This window comes from Dryas octopetala, chromosome 4 (assembly GCF_963921425.1).
Source record: "Dryas octopetala chromosome 4, drDryOcto1.1, whole genome shotgun sequence".
NCBI classification, from domain to species: domain Eukaryota; kingdom Viridiplantae; phylum Streptophyta; class Magnoliopsida; order Rosales; family Rosaceae; genus Dryas; species Dryas octopetala.
Window position 1 is genome coordinate 11,270,442 of NC_141369.1, and position 17,630 is coordinate 11,288,071.

General features: G+C 39.7%; 2 protein-coding genes across 3 annotated transcripts; one reads left to right on the top strand and one right to left on the bottom strand.

Annotated features, from left to right (window-relative positions):
* Nucleotides 1-3,978: 3,978 nt before the first annotated feature.
* On the bottom strand, nt 3,979-5,707 carry LOC147286777 (alpha/beta-Hydrolases superfamily protein). The gene has a single exon (XM_086241287.1). It carries the CDS (start codon nt 5,577-5,579, stop codon nt 4,293-4,295), a length of 1,287 nt encoding a protein of 428 aa, XP_086097413.1. The 5' UTR covers nt 5,580-5,707; the 3' UTR covers nt 3,979-4,292.
* A 4,615-nt stretch (nt 5,708-10,322) lies between these two features.
* On the top strand, nt 10,323-16,993 carry LOC147286778 (vesicle docking protein). 2 transcript variants are annotated; one of them, XM_086240294.1, is made up of 8 exons: nt 10,323-10,649; nt 11,232-11,375; nt 11,975-12,124; nt 13,580-14,089; nt 14,657-16,210; nt 16,287-16,355; nt 16,634-16,800; nt 16,906-16,993. In XM_086240294.1, the coding sequence occupies exons 1-7, from the start codon at nt 10,602-10,604 to the stop codon at nt 16,760-16,762; spliced, it is 2,604 nt and encodes an 867-aa protein (XP_086096420.1). In that variant the 5' UTR covers nt 10,323-10,601; the 3' UTR covers nt 16,763-16,800; nt 16,906-16,993. The 2 variants fall into 2 exon arrangements, with proteins under 2 accessions (XP_086096420.1, XP_086096419.1); XM_086240293.1 differs by having other exon boundaries at nt 16,634-16,993.
* The last annotated feature ends 637 nt before the right edge of the window (nt 16,994-17,630 follow it).

Consider the following 17,630-nt stretch of genomic DNA (forward strand, 5'->3'; position numbering starts at 1 on the left):
AGCCCAGACGACGTCGACGCCGACTGTTTCTCTGTGCGCCGACCGTCCTCTGCTGCTCCAGTCAACCAGCAGCGACGCCAGCAACTTAACCCGCCGCCAGCCCGCTTGCCCGACGACGCCCAGTCAACCAGCAGCGACGCCCCGTCAGCCCGCTTGCCCGACGACGCCAACCTGCTGTGCGACCACCGTGCGCGACGCCAGCCGCTTGCCCGACGACGCCAACCTGCTGTGCGACCACCGTGCGCGACGCCAGCGACTTAACCCGCCGTCAGCCCGCTTGCTCGACGACGCCAACCCGCTGTGCGACTACTGTGCACTGCTTCTTGCGACGTTGACTGAACGACGGCTGGTACCACCGTATTTGAATCAGTTTTTTGACTTGTTTGAATCAGTTTGTTGACTGAACGACGGCTGGTACATTCTGACTTGTTCCGCTGCTATAAATCAGTCTTTGGTATTAGTTTTCTTTTTGGTTCCGCTGCCATATTTGCTATTTGGTTCCGCTGCCATATTTGCTATTTGCTATTTGGTATTAGAATTGGTATTTGCCATAGTTGAATTGCTATTTGGTATCATGGCTGACTCTTCCAAGACTGATGGCAAGAAGGCTGAATTGAGTAAGGGAAATTTGGTCAATACTTCTATTTTTGCTGCTAAGTCAGGTATATCTTATTGTGCTTTGCGTACTCCTGTTAATTCTTGTACAAATACATGGATAATTGACACAGGTGCCACCGATCATATGACTTGTGATAGATATGCATTCCAATCCTTGTCATCTAGTAGTCCTAAACCATTCATTACTAATGCCAATGGTGTGTCTTCTCCAGTCCTTGGCATTGGAACTGTGTCTGTTTCGTCTCTTACCTTGTGTAATACCTTGTTTGTTCCGTCCTTAAACTGCAATTTATTGTCTGTTAGTCAACTAACTGCATCTCGTGGTTGTGTTGTTGTTTTCTTTCCTACTCACTGTATTTTTCAGGATATTCATACCAAGGAGAGGATTGGCAGTGGTAGGAGAGATGGGGACTTGTACTATCTGGATGGTGATACTTTGGGTCTGGATGGTGTAAGTAAGGCTCATCATGTTAGTGGTACTCAGTTAGTTGCGAATAAGAAGAAGATCTGGCTCTGGCATCAGCGGTTGGGTCATCCTTCGTTTAGTTATCTAAGGAGGTTATTTCCCTCGTTGTTTCGTGGTTGTAATTTCCAGGATTTCCAATGTGAAACTTGTGTGTTGGCTAAGAGTCACCGAATAGTGTTTCCTTCTAATGATAATAAATGTGGAATTCCTTTTGGTTTGGTTCACTCTGATGTTTGGGGACCTGCCCCTCTTGCTACTTGTAATGGCGTTCGATGGTTTGTCACGTTCATAGATGATTGCACGCGTATGACCTGGATTTATTTTCTTCATCATAAAAGTGATGTATGTGAAGTATTCCAATTGTTCCATAAAATGGTGAAAACTCAGTTCAATCATTCGATTCGTATTCTCCGCTCGGATAATGGTGGTGAATATGTTAACCAAGGACTGACAGATTACTTTGGTTTACATGGCATTATCCATCAGACATCTTGTTCTTATTCTCCCCAACAGAATGGGGTGGCTGAACGGAAGAATAGACACTTACTAGAGGTTGCTCGATCATTGTTGATTGGCGGTCGGGTACCGACCTTCTTATGGGGCGATGCCCTTAGCTCAGCCGTGTACTTAATTAACCGCACTCCATCTAGTGTTCTCGATTTTCGGCGCCCATTGGATGTCCTTGCTGACTCTTGTGAGCTTCCGTCTATTTTGCATTTGGAACCTCGAGTGTTTGGCTGCGTTGTGTATGTCCATTTACATGGGCATCAACGTACCAAATTGGAGCCCCGAGCTTTGAAATGTGTATTTGTTGGCTATGGTCGTGCTACAAAAGGATACAAGTGCTATCATCCTCCATCTCGTCGGTTCTATGTCTCTATGGATGTTACATTTCATGAGGAACAATTTTTTTATGAGTGTTCCGCATCTTCCCTTCAGGGGGAGAACGTTGGTGAAGGGTCGAATGCCATAGATATGGAGTTTTTCAATGGTTTCAGGTTACAGGACAAAAAGGACGAGCAATGTAGTATCGAGCGCTCAGTGGGTATGGTGGGTGAAATACCTCCTCTGGTAGATCAATCTTGCTTACCTACAGACTCGGCGGTGCAGTGTGACAGTGATCGTTCTGACTCTTCAGTGTTTGGAGGTTTGTTTGATGATAGTACAACTCTCAGTCCTCATACTTCACCACTGATACAATCTTCTCCAGAAGCGTCTCATGAGGTACATCCTATTTCCCCTTCTTTTTCTGGTGATTTGAGTATCCAATCTGAGTCTGAGCCTGACACCTCTAGGTATAAGCTTCCACATAGGTCAACCCGAGGTATTCCACCTACATCTTATGAACCAGATCCTAATGCCAAAGCCAAATACTCTATAAATAGTCATGTGTCTACGCATAGGCTATCCGAGTCATATAAGTCATTTGTGCATCAATTATCTTCTGTATCTGTCCCAAGAAATTTGCAGGATGCTTTAGCAGATTCAAGATGGACTAAGGCAATGGCAGAAGAAATGGAGGCATTGGTGAAAAATAGAACTTGGGAGTTGGTTCAGTTACCTAAAGGGAAGAAACCTGTGGGATGCAGATGGGTCTATGCGGTTAAACATAGAGCTGATGGTTCCATAGAGAGATATAAAGCTCGGTTGGTTGCCAAGGGGTACACTCAGTCTTATGGAATTGACTATCAGGAGACATTTGCTCCAGTAGCAAAGTTGAATACTGTGAGGGTGTTGTTGTCTCTAGCTGCTAATCTGGAGTGGCCTCTTCTTCAGTTTGATGTCAAGAATGCATTCTTGCATGGCGATCTTGAAGAAGAGGTCTATATGGATCCTCCTCCTGGAATTCCTGAACTAGAACAGTCTGGTATGGTGTGCAGACTAAGAAAGGCATTGTATGGCCTAAAGCAATCACCTAGAGCCTGGTTTGGACGGTTCTCCAAGTCAATGAAAGCTGCAGGCTATAAACAAAGTAATTCAGACCATACACTATTCATTAAACGAAGAGGTAACAAGCGTACTGTACTCATTATATATGTGGATGATATGGTTTTGACAGGAGATGATCAGGAGGAGATGGCCTCGCTACAAACTTACCTGGCTTCTGAGTTTGAGATGAAAGAATTAGGTAACCTGAAGTATTTCCTTGGGATTGAAGTAGCGAGATCTTCACATGGGATTTTTTTGTCCCAGAGAAAGTATGTTCTTGATCTCTTGACAGAAACAGGTATGCTGGCTTGTAAGCCTGCTGCAACTCCTATTGAGCAGAACCATAAGTTGTTTGAAAGCTACAATTCTGCTCCGACTGACAGAGGAAGATATCAAAGACTTGTGGGGAGACTAATTTATCTAGCTCACACTCGACCGGACATTGCCTATGCTGTTAATGTGGTGAGTCAGTTCATGCATGACCCACGGAAATTGCATATGGATGGAGTTGAACGTATCTTGAGGTATCTGAAATCCGCACCAGGTAAAGGGTTGTTATTTAGTAAACATGACCATTTGGATGTTATTGGATTTACAGATGCTGATTGGGCAGGATCAGCAGATGATAGGAGGTCTACAGCTGGGTATTTCACCTTTGTTGGTGGTAATTTAGTTACTTGGCGAAGTAAGAAACAACAGGTGGTGTCTAGATCCAGTGCCGAAGCGGAGTACCGAGGTATGGCAAATGGTATTTGTGAGCTCCTGTGGCTAAGGAGGTTGTTGATAGATTTGGGGTGTAAACCCAAGGTCGCTATGAAGTTATTTTGTGATAATAAATCTGCGATTGAGATTGCTCATAATCCGGTTCAACACGATCGTACGAAGCACGTGGAAATTGATCGTCATTTCATTAAGGAGAAATTAGAGGCTAAGATTGTTGAGTTCCCTTTTGTGAAATCTGAAGACCAGCTGGCTGATGTTCTTACCAAGGCTGTGTCGAGTAGGATATTTGATTGTTCACTTATCAAGTTGGGCATGTGTGATGTTTATGCACCAACTTGAGGGGGAGTGTTAAATTCCTAGTTTATATGGGTTTTCTTGTAATTATAGGAATAGATGTATTTGCTATTTAGACCCTCACTTGTACAGGTATAAATACCTTTTTTATGTGATTAATGAAATATGCTGAAATTATTAAACCCTAAACACGTTGTTTGTCAGAGACAACAAATACACAGAGACCAACCATCGACTGTGCTGGTAGCTCCACCACTACCAATCAAAACTCAGGGACTGGTAGGTCCTCATCGGCCGGAGGAGCCAAGACCCAGTCTCCACTTTCATCCAACACCATCCCTCTGTTCTTCTCAACCCACCACAGCGCAGGCACATAGCACTCCTTGTTCAAAAAATCACACGACTTGTTCACCAGTGCGATGCTCCTCTTCACCCTCAGCCCAAACTCACCATCTTTCCCATTCCACCCCGCCACCACGTGCAGCATCGCCTGCAAGTTGTGCCAGTCCCCGGGGTCCTTGGAGTCCTTCAAAAATGGCGACTTCCGAGTATCGATCAACAGCCCAGTCCCTATAGAAGTGTACCCCAATAGCCTTCCTGGGTAGTGCGGGATTAAATCGATTGTGTTCTTGATGTGCAAGATCTTCAGATTTGGGTACTGCTCGATTCTCGATTTGAGTGCCTCGTTTCCGATTTGGGGAGACCCGAATACGAAAGCAGCCACTGGGATATCGGAGACCCCGTTTTCGACCAAATCGAAAGCGCTCAAAATTGCAAGGCTTGCTCCGAGACTGTGCCCGGTCAACGCTATGCTCAGCTTCTCGTCCTTGTACTTGTCCCTGAGATTGTTGATTGTGGTCACAAGTTGTGTTCTCGCGCTCGATTTCGTGAATGGCGATTTGGGGTCGTCCGAAATGTACATCGAAAGCCAACCCCTCATCACTTTCGGCACTTTGTCGTCGTCGTCATCATCGTTGTCGCTGCTACTAGTACTACTTCCAGTTCCGCCATTTTTCTGCAAGTGGGTATTCAAATTCGAATTCGAAGAATTCTCGCTGGAGCGAAGCAGGGGAGCAGCAGATTCGAGGTCAGCCCCCATCACGTTGATCCACTCGTAATTCCTGGTCGTACCGCGCCAGACGACGTAGATTTCGCGCCGTCCGATGGCCTTGGTGACGTCATCGGAGGTGACGGCGACGTAGCCGATCCAGTTGGACTCGCGGTCCCAGGACTCGCGGGACTGGGAGTGGAGGAGGAGGGCCTCGGGGACGCCGACACGTGCGGTGGCGTAGAGGAAGCACGTGACCTGGTAGTCGGCGGCGTCTTGGAGCATGACTTTGTTGAAGAAGGAGCGCTTGCCGTAGCGGCTGGAGCCGCAGTACTTGGAGTTGGCGTCGCTGTTGAAGGCGTCGTAGGTGGCTTGGCAGAAGTCGCCGCAGCGGAGGATGAGGGTCAGGAGGTTGAGGTCCAGTGGGTCCAGAAGCCCGGCCCAGTTGTTTCGGCCCAGAAGCTCTGGCCATGCTGGTAAGGTTTTTTGGGTGGTCTCCATGGGCAGAGACTAGTAGGAGAGACCGAGAGAGAGAGAGAGAGAGAGAGAGAGAGAGAGAGAGAGAGAGAGAGAGAGACTTTTGAGGAGGTGGAGGGAAAGAGAAGTGTCCCTGTTGGGGATAAGAGCTGGCTGGTTATAAATGGCCAGGGTGGTGTCTGTTTAAGGAGAAAAACATACATACAAAAATAATAAAAAGATAAATGGGCAAATGTTAAATTGTGATTTACATGTAAGAGATAATAACTCTTTGTGCATGAAGAGCCAAATATTTCTCTATATATATGCTTTTTGAGTATCTATCGCAACTAATGCATTATAATGCTCACAAATGAATTGTAACATCATATGGGTCAATATGGTTGATTTAACGACCTAGTTTTTGGAATCCACAAGCAACTAATTAATCATTAATGTATCATAATACTCAGAAACTAATTTTCATAGTAACATAATTACTAAACTTTAGCAACTTGTAATTGATTCGTTCAAGTTGGAATCAAAGTCAACATGTTGTGAGAACTACAAATGACCTTTCCTAATCCAGCCAATTAGGAAAGTTTGATGATTCAATCCTATTACGAAATTCAGTTAGATTTTCATTTTTTTAAATAGAAATTATGTTAGATTTTCAATGTCAAAATGTGGTGGTTTTTCAGTTCAAAGTTAAAAAATGAGGGATATACATCACAGGCTCGATCAGGTGCGGACGTTCGCACCGTGCGAATGTCTTACACCGAGTTCTCGGCATACATACATCGAGCGCTCGATGTGAGATATTCGTAAGTATAGACGTCTGCACCTGAATAAAATTCTATGCATCACTACTAAGTTTAAAAAAAAAAAAAATTATAACCGAAAGTGTATTGATGTTAGATCAAGAATTACATGATCATTGAGAACATGAGACTCCAACCAATGAGAAGTCTCATTGTTCCATACTTCCATACATGAATATGGCTTTTGAAAGGTATTATTTTATTTTTAAATGCTTATTTATTCCAATGTCGTATGAAACTAAGACTTTGTTTCACTATATCCTGCAAAAGTGCAAATGTTAGGTGTCTGCCATTTCCATCCGAATTTCTAATTGCATTTTTTAAAAAGCCCGACTTCGTCAAGCCTTCCTACCAACTACATAAATTATTTGTTCATTTTTGTCATTTATGTTATGTTGTCATTGTTTGAAGTTTGAACCCTTAGTTTGCCACATTGATTAAAAAAAATTTACAAAAATTATTCTAAACCTCTAATATTTAAAAAAGTTCTAAAAATGGTTATGTTTTTTAAAGCCTAATTTGTAAAATAAGCTTTTTTTAAGGCCCATTATAAAAAATCAGGTCTCAATGCAGTCTACTTTAATAAAATCATGTGAAAAAATGCATTCGTACCCAATGCGTGCAACTTCCTCTTTTTTTTTTTTTTTTGAGAATTGCCATTGTCCTATAGTGGCAATTGCCACTGTGCAACGACACCAAAAATCAATGCAACTCGTATAAATATTCTGCTTTTTTCATGCAAAAACATGTAAAAAAAAAAACATAAAACCAACACAAATAAAAAAAATTCAAGTTTTGGAGTAAAAAATCTTAATTTTAACGGTAACAAATAATTACCACTGTTCAACAATAACTATCATCCTAGATAGTTATTGTTCGACAATAACAATCGTCCATCACTTTCAGATCTCGCCCAAAAACTCCAATATGGAGGTCTCCGGCCTCGTTCAAGGCTCTGGCAATGGGATATGATGAAGAACAGAGAGAGAAAAAGACATAGAGATGGAGAGATATGCATATTGAAAATAAGAGAACAACAAACGATGAGAGAGAGAGAGAGAGCAGTAGACGATGAGAGAGAGAGAGAGCAAGGAGAGAAAACAAGGAAAGATCGAAGAGGAGAAAATTGGGGAAGGAGAGAGACAAACTGCTTTTTTAAGGTGGGTTTAAAACTAATTAAGTTAACCTTTTTATCATTTGGGTAAAGTAGGTAGGTTAGCTTATCATTAAGAGTCCAAAAGTGGATTTTATAATCATTATATGTAAAAATAAAACATAAAAAGGAAAAAAGACAAGAAAATAGAAAAATCAGACCCATTATCCCGTCCCCCACCCCACTACCCTCAACCTCCCCTTCTTTATTTCCATTGCATTTGTTGGTATGATAGAATGCTTGTGGAATATCCATGTGTAGAATATTCTGACATTATTGTTTACAATTGTAATTAATAGGTTTTTTTTATTAGACGGAGGGGGAATCGAACTTGGGTGTAAAAGGGGTAATTCTACAGTCATTTCAACTGGGCTAGCCCACCAACTTGGGTGTAATTAATAGGTTAGGCTCAACTTATACTATTTATGGTACTCTTGTACTAAAGTTGTTCATAGTTATTTATAGAACTAATTACTATAGGATGCATGATAGATTGATAGTTATATCATTTACCTTATAATACATTTATTTTGAAAATGTAATAATAAGGTCAAATTTTTAACAATTAGGTTAGTCACCTTAACTCACTTGCCACACACAGCACAACATAGCGTTCTCTTCCAGAACAAGGAGTCTTCAAGCCTACTGCAATTTTCTTCTCTCTTCTTGATTTCTCTTTGGCAATTTCACACATCGATCTTCTTCTTTCTGAGTTTTAAGGTATATTTGGCTTTCAATTTATGATTAATTTTTGTTTCTTTTTTTGTTTTTTATTTTGATTTTTGATTTCCAAATTTGTAGATCGATATTTACCTTTATTTCGAGCTTAGATTTGTAGCTGATTGCATTGAAATCGATTTTGCATATTTATTTTTGTTGTAGCTACAGTTTTCGTTTCAATTTGATTTCCAATTTTGCAGATCGATATTTACCTCTATTTCACGCTCAGATTTGTAACTGAAGTTTAATTTTTGATTTCCAATTTTGCAGATTGATATTTACCTCTATTTCATGCTTAGATTAATAGATTTGTAACTGATTGCATTGAAATTAATCTCTATAATCAATTTTCCAGATTTATATTTGCTGCAGCTACAGTTTCAGTTTGAGTTTGAGTTTGATTTCCAATTTTGAAGATCAATATTTATCTCTATTTCACGCCCAGATTTGTAGCTGAGTCCATTGAAATCAATCTCTATAATCGATTTTGTAGATTTATTTTTGCTGTATACAATTTTAGTTTGAGTTGTAATTTTAGATTCAATTTCAGTTTTAATTGTAATTTGAGTTGCAGAAATTCTCAAATTTGATGTATCAGTTTGAATCTTAAGTCTCATAAGTATTAAATTATTCGTTATTGTAACAGTTTCATAAAGACTTGCTCGAGTCTGTTTGTTTTTTCATCTTTTTATTGGTGTGCATATCCAATGCCTTTTTGAAAGGTGGTCCGCAAATGAAAAATGAGGAAAATGGTAGTTTTGGTTAAATTTTAATATTGTATGTACCGTCACTCTTATTTATAATATGCTAGATGACTTTAATAGTTAGATGACTATTTGGTTTAGCGGATGACACTCAATTTCTATTTTGTGAAAGAAAGTCTTAAATTCAAACCTTATGAATGATAGTTCTTGATTTTTTTTCTTAAAAATGACTTCAATAGGGTTGCCGACTTCGGGTGTGAGGAAGAGAGAGACAGAGACAGAGAGAGAGAGGCATTGCTAGTCAGTGGTGGGCCGATCGCGGAGCGGAAGGGTGGTGTTGCGTGGGGAGTTGTCTGACTTTTGAGTTTTGGGTTTTTCATTTTTTCAATTGAGGGCATAGTTGAAATATTGAAGAAGAAAAAGGGGGGGGGGGGGCTATTAAGACCACCCCCTTATGTTTTTTCCCATTTTTTCCTATTTTGCCCCTATATTTAAAAAAAACACACATTTTGCCAATTTTGGCCGGCCACCCATCCTCGCTGCCAGCGCAACCCACCCCCTCCCCACCGTCGGCGCGACCCCACCCCTCCCCATCGCCGGTGCGACCCACCCACCCCTCCCCTTCGCCCAATCTCCCTTCTCTCTCTCTCTTCCCTCTCTCTGCCTTCTTTTCTCTCTTCCCTCTCTCTGCCTTCTTCTTTCTCTCCCCTCTCTCTGCCTCCCTCCCTCACCGGACCACCATGGGTGGCTGGCGCGACCCCATAGACCTCCAGATCGGGGGTCGCGTCGGCCACCCATGGTGGTCCGGTGAGGGAGGGAGGCAGAGAGAGGGGAGAGAGAGAAGAAGGCAGAGAGAAGGAAGAGAGAGAGAGAGAAGGGAGATCGGGCGAAGGGGAGGGGTGGGTGGGTCGCGCTGGCGATGGGGAGGGGTGGAGTCGACCGGCGAAGGGGAGGGGTGGGGTCGCGCCGGGGGCGGGGAGGGGTGGCCAGCCAAAATTGGCAAAATGTGTTTTTTTTTTTAATACAGGGGCAAAATAAGAAAAAATGAGCAAAAAATTAATGGGGTGATCAACTAAGTGATTTTGGGTGGTCTGAACACCCTCCCCCCGACCCCGAAGAAAAATTGGAGGGGCAAGGAAAGATAATTGGGGTACATTTAGAAGCCTCCTTTTTCAGGTTGTTTCTGTTTTGTTTGTTTTGGTTGGGCTTGGCCTCTTGTGTTGTGTCTGGGCTCTAATATAAAGTGTGGTTTGGGCTTTTCTACTAAACATCAATTTTTTGTTTTGTTTGAAACATCATATATCTTAATCTACCAAAGGAAACTATTTGCAAATTTTGACAAAAAAAAAAAAAAAAAAAAATTATTATTTGCAAAAATTAAGTTTGACACTTTGACATTGTAATATTTTGTACAGAAAAGAAAAAAGACATTGCAGAGGCTGCCTTCGATTCCACACCAGTACACCACCTACGTATCGTTCTGATTGTCCTCCATAGCTTACAATCAGGGTTTGCAGAGAGAGGAGAATCGAAATCGCAATATTAGGGCTTGCAGTGATAATCATACTCAATGCAATGCACTGACTCAAATCCATGGAACCAAACAAAGCCTTTAGAATACTTGCTGTGCTGATTTTCTTCTTGCATTAATTTATAACTGAAGCGAAATATGGCTTTGGTTGATGTTACCAAATCCTGCCTCGACTCCATTAGCCAGGTAAGTTCAATTTTGGATGAGCTTTCAATTGAATGATGTTGATTTTGTGTACTTCAATACGAAATGAATCAATTGCGTGGATGAATTTCAGTGACAACCCATTTGACTTATTAATGATGCTTGTTTGAGAATACAAATGCTGGTAGTTGATATTTAGTTTTTATATGAATTTCCTTGTGAAAGTGAGAAGAAGGTGTTAAAGGTTATATGAAAAATGGGCCACAAGTAGCTCGGAATCTGCACATCCATGGGGTTGGTGCTCGGCTTATTGTCATACTCCACCCTCATTCATAAACTGCATCTGGTGTTCTTCCATCTTTAATCCATTCGAATCAAACTCTCATGAGTCTTGAATTGAGTGGAGAAGTTTTGTTTCCTTCCTCTATATTGAATCATACTTGGATTTAGAATAGAGGGTCTCCTATGAAATTAGTTTGTAGCCAAGTGTGCAATTTGAGCTGCGTAAATTTGTGAGTTTCAAATTAATTGTCGTGTAACAACTAGACACGCTAATATCTCAGTTGAATTTCTCATGTATATTTGTCCGGTAAGATTATTCATTTCTTCATTTTCTCTTTTTAGATATCAGAGCACATTGAAGGTTCTGTTCTTTACCTAGATGCTGGAACCACAGAGAGTTTCCAATTAATTGGGGCGTTTCCTCTGTTACTGAACCATGGAGTACGTGCAATTTGCAGTTTGGAAAACATGCGTTCTCTTGATGTGGTAAGCTAATTTTTTCAGTCGTAATATGAGCTTTGGCTGTTTCATGCATTTTTTATGTGCAAGGGGTTTTTTTTTAAGTGTTAATATTGAGCTTGAATACCATTTTCTCAAATCAGATGTCATTTTTCTTTAGAGAGCCTTTTTCTTGTTGACCAACATATCATCTTCATTGAAGTGTTATCTTCTGGTCCCAAGCACCGAAACTTGAGTAAGATATATCGTATGCACGATTTTTCGTGAAAGAAATCAACGTTAATTACTTCCCTATTAGTTCCCTCCAAATACTATGAAGTGCTGTTTATTAAACTTTCATTTTATTCACTATCTTTTGTGAGCCCCAATCAAGCGGTCATTGAGAAATTAATATTATACTATAAGATGTTTAGGCTTATTTGCAGCTATACCAGTCCTCTAACAGTAGTGGAACCAAATTGATTAAGGATAAAGAATAGTGCTGCATGTATATACCTTCCATGAGATACCATACTTCCAGTCCTCATTTTGTTATAGTTATGCTTATGATTGCAGCTGAAACATTATGTATAAGTATAGATCCTTGATCCCTTTTTTTTTACTGTCTATATGCTTTGTTTTTCCAGGTGGTTGATTGGAATGCCAATTCTGATCCTGGAAGGAAAATCGTGGTGTTCACATCTCGTCTACTAAGTGATGCACATCGATATATTTTACGTTGTCTGAGCACACATCAAGCTGTCCGTTGTTGTACTATATTCACATCTATCTCAGAGGTGCTTCTTTGGAGTTACAGCTTTTGGATGGAGTTTATAATGTTCACTCTTTTCTACCAATAATCAATTTTCTCTTATTAATTTTAATATTCATTTTATATTTGAAATTAAATCGTTATTTCTACTATCTACAAAAGTTTAAAACTGTATTTCTTTCAATTAATGCAAATCATATGTTTTATCAATCCTCTTTTTTAGGCTCTGCATATGATTAACAAGTTGATATGGTTAGAAGCTAGTTGATGTCCTTGCGGGAAAAATGGTTGGGTAATGTGCTATTCAAAAACTAAATATGTTGATCTGTATTTGTTTTGTTACTTTGTGGCAGACCCTTGAAATGTGCAAGTAGTGCAAGTAGGAATGCAGATGCTTTGCATTCGATTTTCTGTTAATTTATAACTATTTGTAGGAAACAAGAACTTTATTAAAAGAGGGAAACATACTCAGAAGAAGATGGACAAGGAGTCCACCTGAACCAAACCAACTAAAAAAAGCTAGCAAAACCACACTAAAAGCCAGCCAACTAGATCTGCATCTGCTGTTAATATATTTTTCTGTTAACATATTTAAAACTTGAAGGCAAGTAGTCGTGGAACTAGAAGATTGTAGATTTGTTTGTTTTTAGTTACATCTTTTCTAGTATTGCAAAAGTTTCAGCTACCTCATCTTAGCTGCTTTTGTTTATGTGAACACTTGGAAATAAAACCTCCTTAGTAGTAGTGATTTGAGTGATGCACAATGAAGGTTCTGCAATGTTTGCTCTTTCGCAATCCGGTATTTATGCAGCATTTGGCATTGAGCCATGCCTTCCTCTCTTATTATACGCAATGAGGCTATTGTATTGGACCTGTTGCTCTTAACCTGAAGATAGATGGTTTTGATCCAGCTTTCAATTTGGTTCTGTCCCTTTGATGCGCTAGTGGCGCTATGCCCTTAACCACCTTTAAAGGCTCCTTATGAGTATTGCAAATGGAAGGGAAGGATCAGGTCAACTGGTGGGTTATGTTGGAAATAAGGAAAGTACCCTTACTTAAGTGGTCATGTGAAAGTCAGATGACCACTTCTGTTCAAAATTTAACTGAAGTTTGGATTTTGGACCAATTAAAAGCAAAATTAAAGTTCAAGGAATCAGTTTGGAGTTCAGGGACTAAAGTGAGATACAGGTCAAAGTTCATGGGGCATTGGTGAAATTTACTCAAAAAAAAAATTCATTGGTGAATGTAAGCATTAATAATTAAATGCATTTATATAATGTTCCTCTGTCATGTTTGTGCTGCAAATGCTTGACATTCCATGCTGATGATGATAAGTTTGCATGCTTGGGATCAAATGCTGAGAATCATCCTTACATATTTTCATTCAAAACAATACAGCACTGGCATTTGCAGATTTGTCAATTGTGCCACTGTGATGCATGTTACAGTTTAGTCTAATTGAATGCTTTACTAATTGCAGATAGCTCATTCAGCATATCCTGATTCACCTCTGGGGCCAGATGCATTTCGTGAATATGAATCCTTGCTTGTTCAAGATTATGAAGAGCTTGTAAAGAAAGGTGAGAAACAATCCAGACAGACAGAAGGCAGCAACTTAAAGGATAATTTACAATTGGGAGCTCAAGGATGGTCACAACTTGTTTCCGGTGAAGAGGACATATCTCATCTTGAAGCTAGTTCAAGTCCAAGAGATTTCTATGAAGAGAATCTGATAGTTGATACAGAAGATGTAGGGAAAAAACTGGTTGTTTCTGTGCATCACTTCCCAATGATTTTGTGTACTTTTTCACCAAGAGTCTTTGTTTTACCTTCAGAGGGATCAGTTGCTGAAGCATACTTATCAGTTGAACATGAGGATGCCCTTAGTCCAGGGTTGCCCCCCTTAAGTACTGGATTGCCTTCTGATGGTGATGATATTCTCCCTGGGGCAGCTCTTACAGCAAATTTTCTCTACCATCTTGCTTCCAAGGTGCTATGCATGCTACCCTCTTCCCCATGTCCAGTATTTAGTTTCTTGCGTTCATTTCTTCAGTTTTTAATTGATTGTCTTCAAAGTGTAGATTATACTTATCACTTATTACCCTAGAGCTAGAAATGCTGACTCACTAGTTTATAAATGTTGAATTTCCAAAACCCTGTATTATAGTATCTATAAATATTAAAAATTCAACAACCAAAATTTCCACATGGTCATTTTCCATGATATAGACAACACTTTAAATACGACAATGATTCCTGCCAAAATTCAGTTCTATTACTTTTGAGTATTCTCTGTTGTGCTTGGGATAGAAATCATGTAATCATGTGTAGTATTATAATGGCATGGGAACATTTAATGTAATATGAAGTATTCCACCCCAAAAAGAAGTAATATGAAGTAAAACACAAGAAAATTTTTAAACACGTTGATAATTACATTAGTGCTATTTTATCTATTGTGTGGTACCATCAAGGATTAATTTGTTATGATGCCTGTGCAGATTGCTTTAGCTGTTTAGTGTACCCTGACTGTGGTTTGTTTTACTTAATTATGTAGATGGACTTGAAGATGGAAATATTTTCACTTGGTGATCTCTCAAAAACTGTGGGGAGGATTTTGACAGACATGTCAAGTCTTTATGATGTAGGCCGTCGTAAGCGATCAGCAGGGCTATTACTGGTCGACCGTACACTTGATCTTCTTACTCCATGCTGTCATGGAGATTCACTTGTTGATCGTGTATTTTCATCCTTGCCCCGTAGGGAAAAAACAACCTCCTTTACCCACATGAAAAGCTCACATAGCCAACTCAAACACGGCCCTTCTAACCTGGAACGTCCTTCTCTTGATGTTCAGATACCACTTGCTAAAGTTCTAACTGAAGAAGATTGCAAAACAGATAACTCTCGGCTTTTAGAAAGCATCGAAGCTTTTTTATATGGGTGGGATTCTGGAAACTCTGTTTCTCAAAGTTTTGATTTGGTTAATCTTAAGAACAAAATTCATAATGAGAAGCCCCTTCAGTCCAAGATTGAGCTTCTAAGTGGGTCTTTTGTTTCCACTGAAAATTTTCGGGGAACGCCATACTTGGAAGCTATACTAGATAGGAGGACAAAAGATGGAGCCATACTGGTAAAGAAGTGGCTTCAAGAAGCTCTTCGTCGGGAAAATATAACAGTGAATGTGAAATCCCGTCCTGGTTTTGCTACAAAGTCAGAGTTGCAACCTATGATAAAAGCACTGGCTAAAACCCAGTCATCTTTACTGAAAAACAAAGGAATTATTCAATTAGCATCGGCTGCACTGGTTGCCCTTGACGAATGTCATGCTGCCAGATGGGAAGCATTTATTAGTGCAGAGAAAATGTTAAGTGTAAGTGCTGCTGGAGACACAAGCCAGAATCTTGCTGCACAAATTGGTGATCTTATCAATAAGCACTTGGCGGGATTGCACAGGCAGAAGAATTTTAAATTGGAGGCCTCACAAGGGGTACTTTCTTTTCAGGATGCATTGCTCCTTATGATTTCTGGATATATATTAGGTGGTGAGAATTTCCCAACATCTGGGTCTGAAGGCCCTTTTTCTTGGCAAGAGGAGCAATTGTTGAAGGATTCTATTGTTGAAGCAATTCTTGAAAACCCATCAATAGCAAAACTGAAGTTTCTTCATGGTCTAATGGAAGAGCTTGAGACCAACTTAAGCGGAAGCAAATCAGAGGAAAGCAAAGAAACATCTTCAGATCAAATAGATATTGATGATTTTGATGACGATCAATGGGGTAACTGGGGTGATGAAGATAGTAATAAAAACAACAATAAAGAGCAAGTGTATGGTGACATGCAGCTGAAGTTGGAGTTGCGTGATAGGGTGGATAACCTTTTCAAATTCCTTCACAAGTTATCTAGTTTGAAGAGTCGGAACATACCATTGAAGGATGGGGCATTGGCTTCAGAAGATAATTTCAGTGGAGATCCATATGCAAGTAGAGGACTACTTTATAAGCTTCTAACGAGGGTTTTGGGCAAGAATGAAGTACCTGGTTTGGAGTATCACTCTTCAACTGTGGGGCAACTTTTTAAAAGTGGGTTCAGGAGATTTGGCCTTGGGCAGGTAAGTTCTAGTCACTTTTCCAGATTTTGGTTCAGTACTCCATATATGCTTAATAACCTTTCCTGGTTTTCTTCAGGCAAAACCAACTTTAGCCGACCAAAATATCATCCTGGTTTTTGTTATTGGGGGAATCAATGGCGTGGAGGTCTGTGTTTCTTAAACCCTTTACCTGTTCTTTAATTCTTCTTTTCTGCACCCCCAATCTTTCCTTTCAAAACCTACTCTCCTGCTTGACTTCACGCATTTGGTTATCCAACGAAAGTAATACTATTCCTGTTGAATTTTTAATTGAATACATTTGGCATGGATGGATACCTGTCTTTATTGTACATGAAGACTTATTGTATTTTTTCCTTGAAAAGAAATGACATCCTTTTTGCTTGGAAAAGAAACATGACCGTGGTGTTTTTAATGTATAACAAGGTTTGTGAAGCTCAAGAGGCATTATCTGAAAGTGGAAGACCGGACATAGAATTGATTCTTGGTGGAACAACTCTCCTAACTCCTGACGACATGCTTGAGTTGCTACTAGGGAAGTCTAGTTATTTCTGATTGTTCAAGTCTGGACAACGATAGAGAGAGCTAAATAGGTGAATTTGAGACATTTTTGGTTAATATTTCATGTACAACAAATCCCTTTGTTTTTCCTTTGCTCCGAACTACTGAATGCTGCATGCTAATGCTGAAATTTTCAGCCGTTCTTTAGGTGCAAGTTTGGGGAAGCTAAGATGACACAGCAATGTCATTAGACCGTTGAAAAAAGTGAAAGGAAACAATTTTAACTGATCAAACCAAATCGTTGTGGCTATTGGTTTGATTTTTCATGAAAAAAAGTTTATCAGCTCATGAATCGAACCAAACAACTATTATTTGCATTCGATAAGCGGTTTGAACTATTTTTAAACCACTTAAATTGAATTTAACCGAAAATAATATTTTAATATTGTCATACTCATTGTATATCTATTTCCTCCCCGCCCTTAGCATCCCTTTCTCCTTTCAAAGTCATAAAAAGAACTTCATGTCAAGAATGTTATTCCTTACTTGACCAAAGCAAGTATCTCATCCATATGTTGTTGGACTTTGGGCACAATAAGCACCAATTACAATAATTGTAAGAAATGGACTATATAATCAAAACTTTTTAACAAGCCATATAGGCATATACAAATTTGAGCAAACGCACTCTAAATACCTTACATATTTATATCACAAATTAATACATTAGAACACATCATATATAATATAACAATATAAAATATCATTATAAACAAAAAAACTAAAATTAATTATAAAAATTTATCATATTGTAAATTATACAAGAATCGTGACATTGGCAATGGAGGCAAAACTGCAAAAGTGGTGTTATATCCGTCCTTACTCCTCAGTCGGTCAGTCCTCACCAGTGAATTAGTGGCAA

What these genes read in the sequence shown, in the direction of transcription:
- LOC147286777 (XM_086241287.1), bottom strand. Translation starts at nt 5,579, where the DNA reads ATGGAGACCACCCAAAAAACCTTACCAGCATGGCCAGAGCTTCTGGGC.
- LOC147286778 (XM_086240293.1), top strand. Translation starts at nt 10,602, where the DNA reads ATGGCTTTGGTTGATGTTACCAAATCCTGCCTCGACTCCATTAGCCAG. An exon ending in ACATGCGTTCTCTTGATGTG is followed by an intron (nt 11,376 to 11,974) that starts GTAAGCTAATTT and finishes TTGTTTTTCCAG; the next exon opens with GTGGTTGATTGGAATGCCAA. An exon ending in GGAGATTTGGCCTTGGGCAG is followed by an intron (nt 16,211 to 16,286) that starts GTAAGTTCTAGT and finishes GGTTTTCTTCAG; the next exon opens with GCAAAACCAACTTTAGCCGA.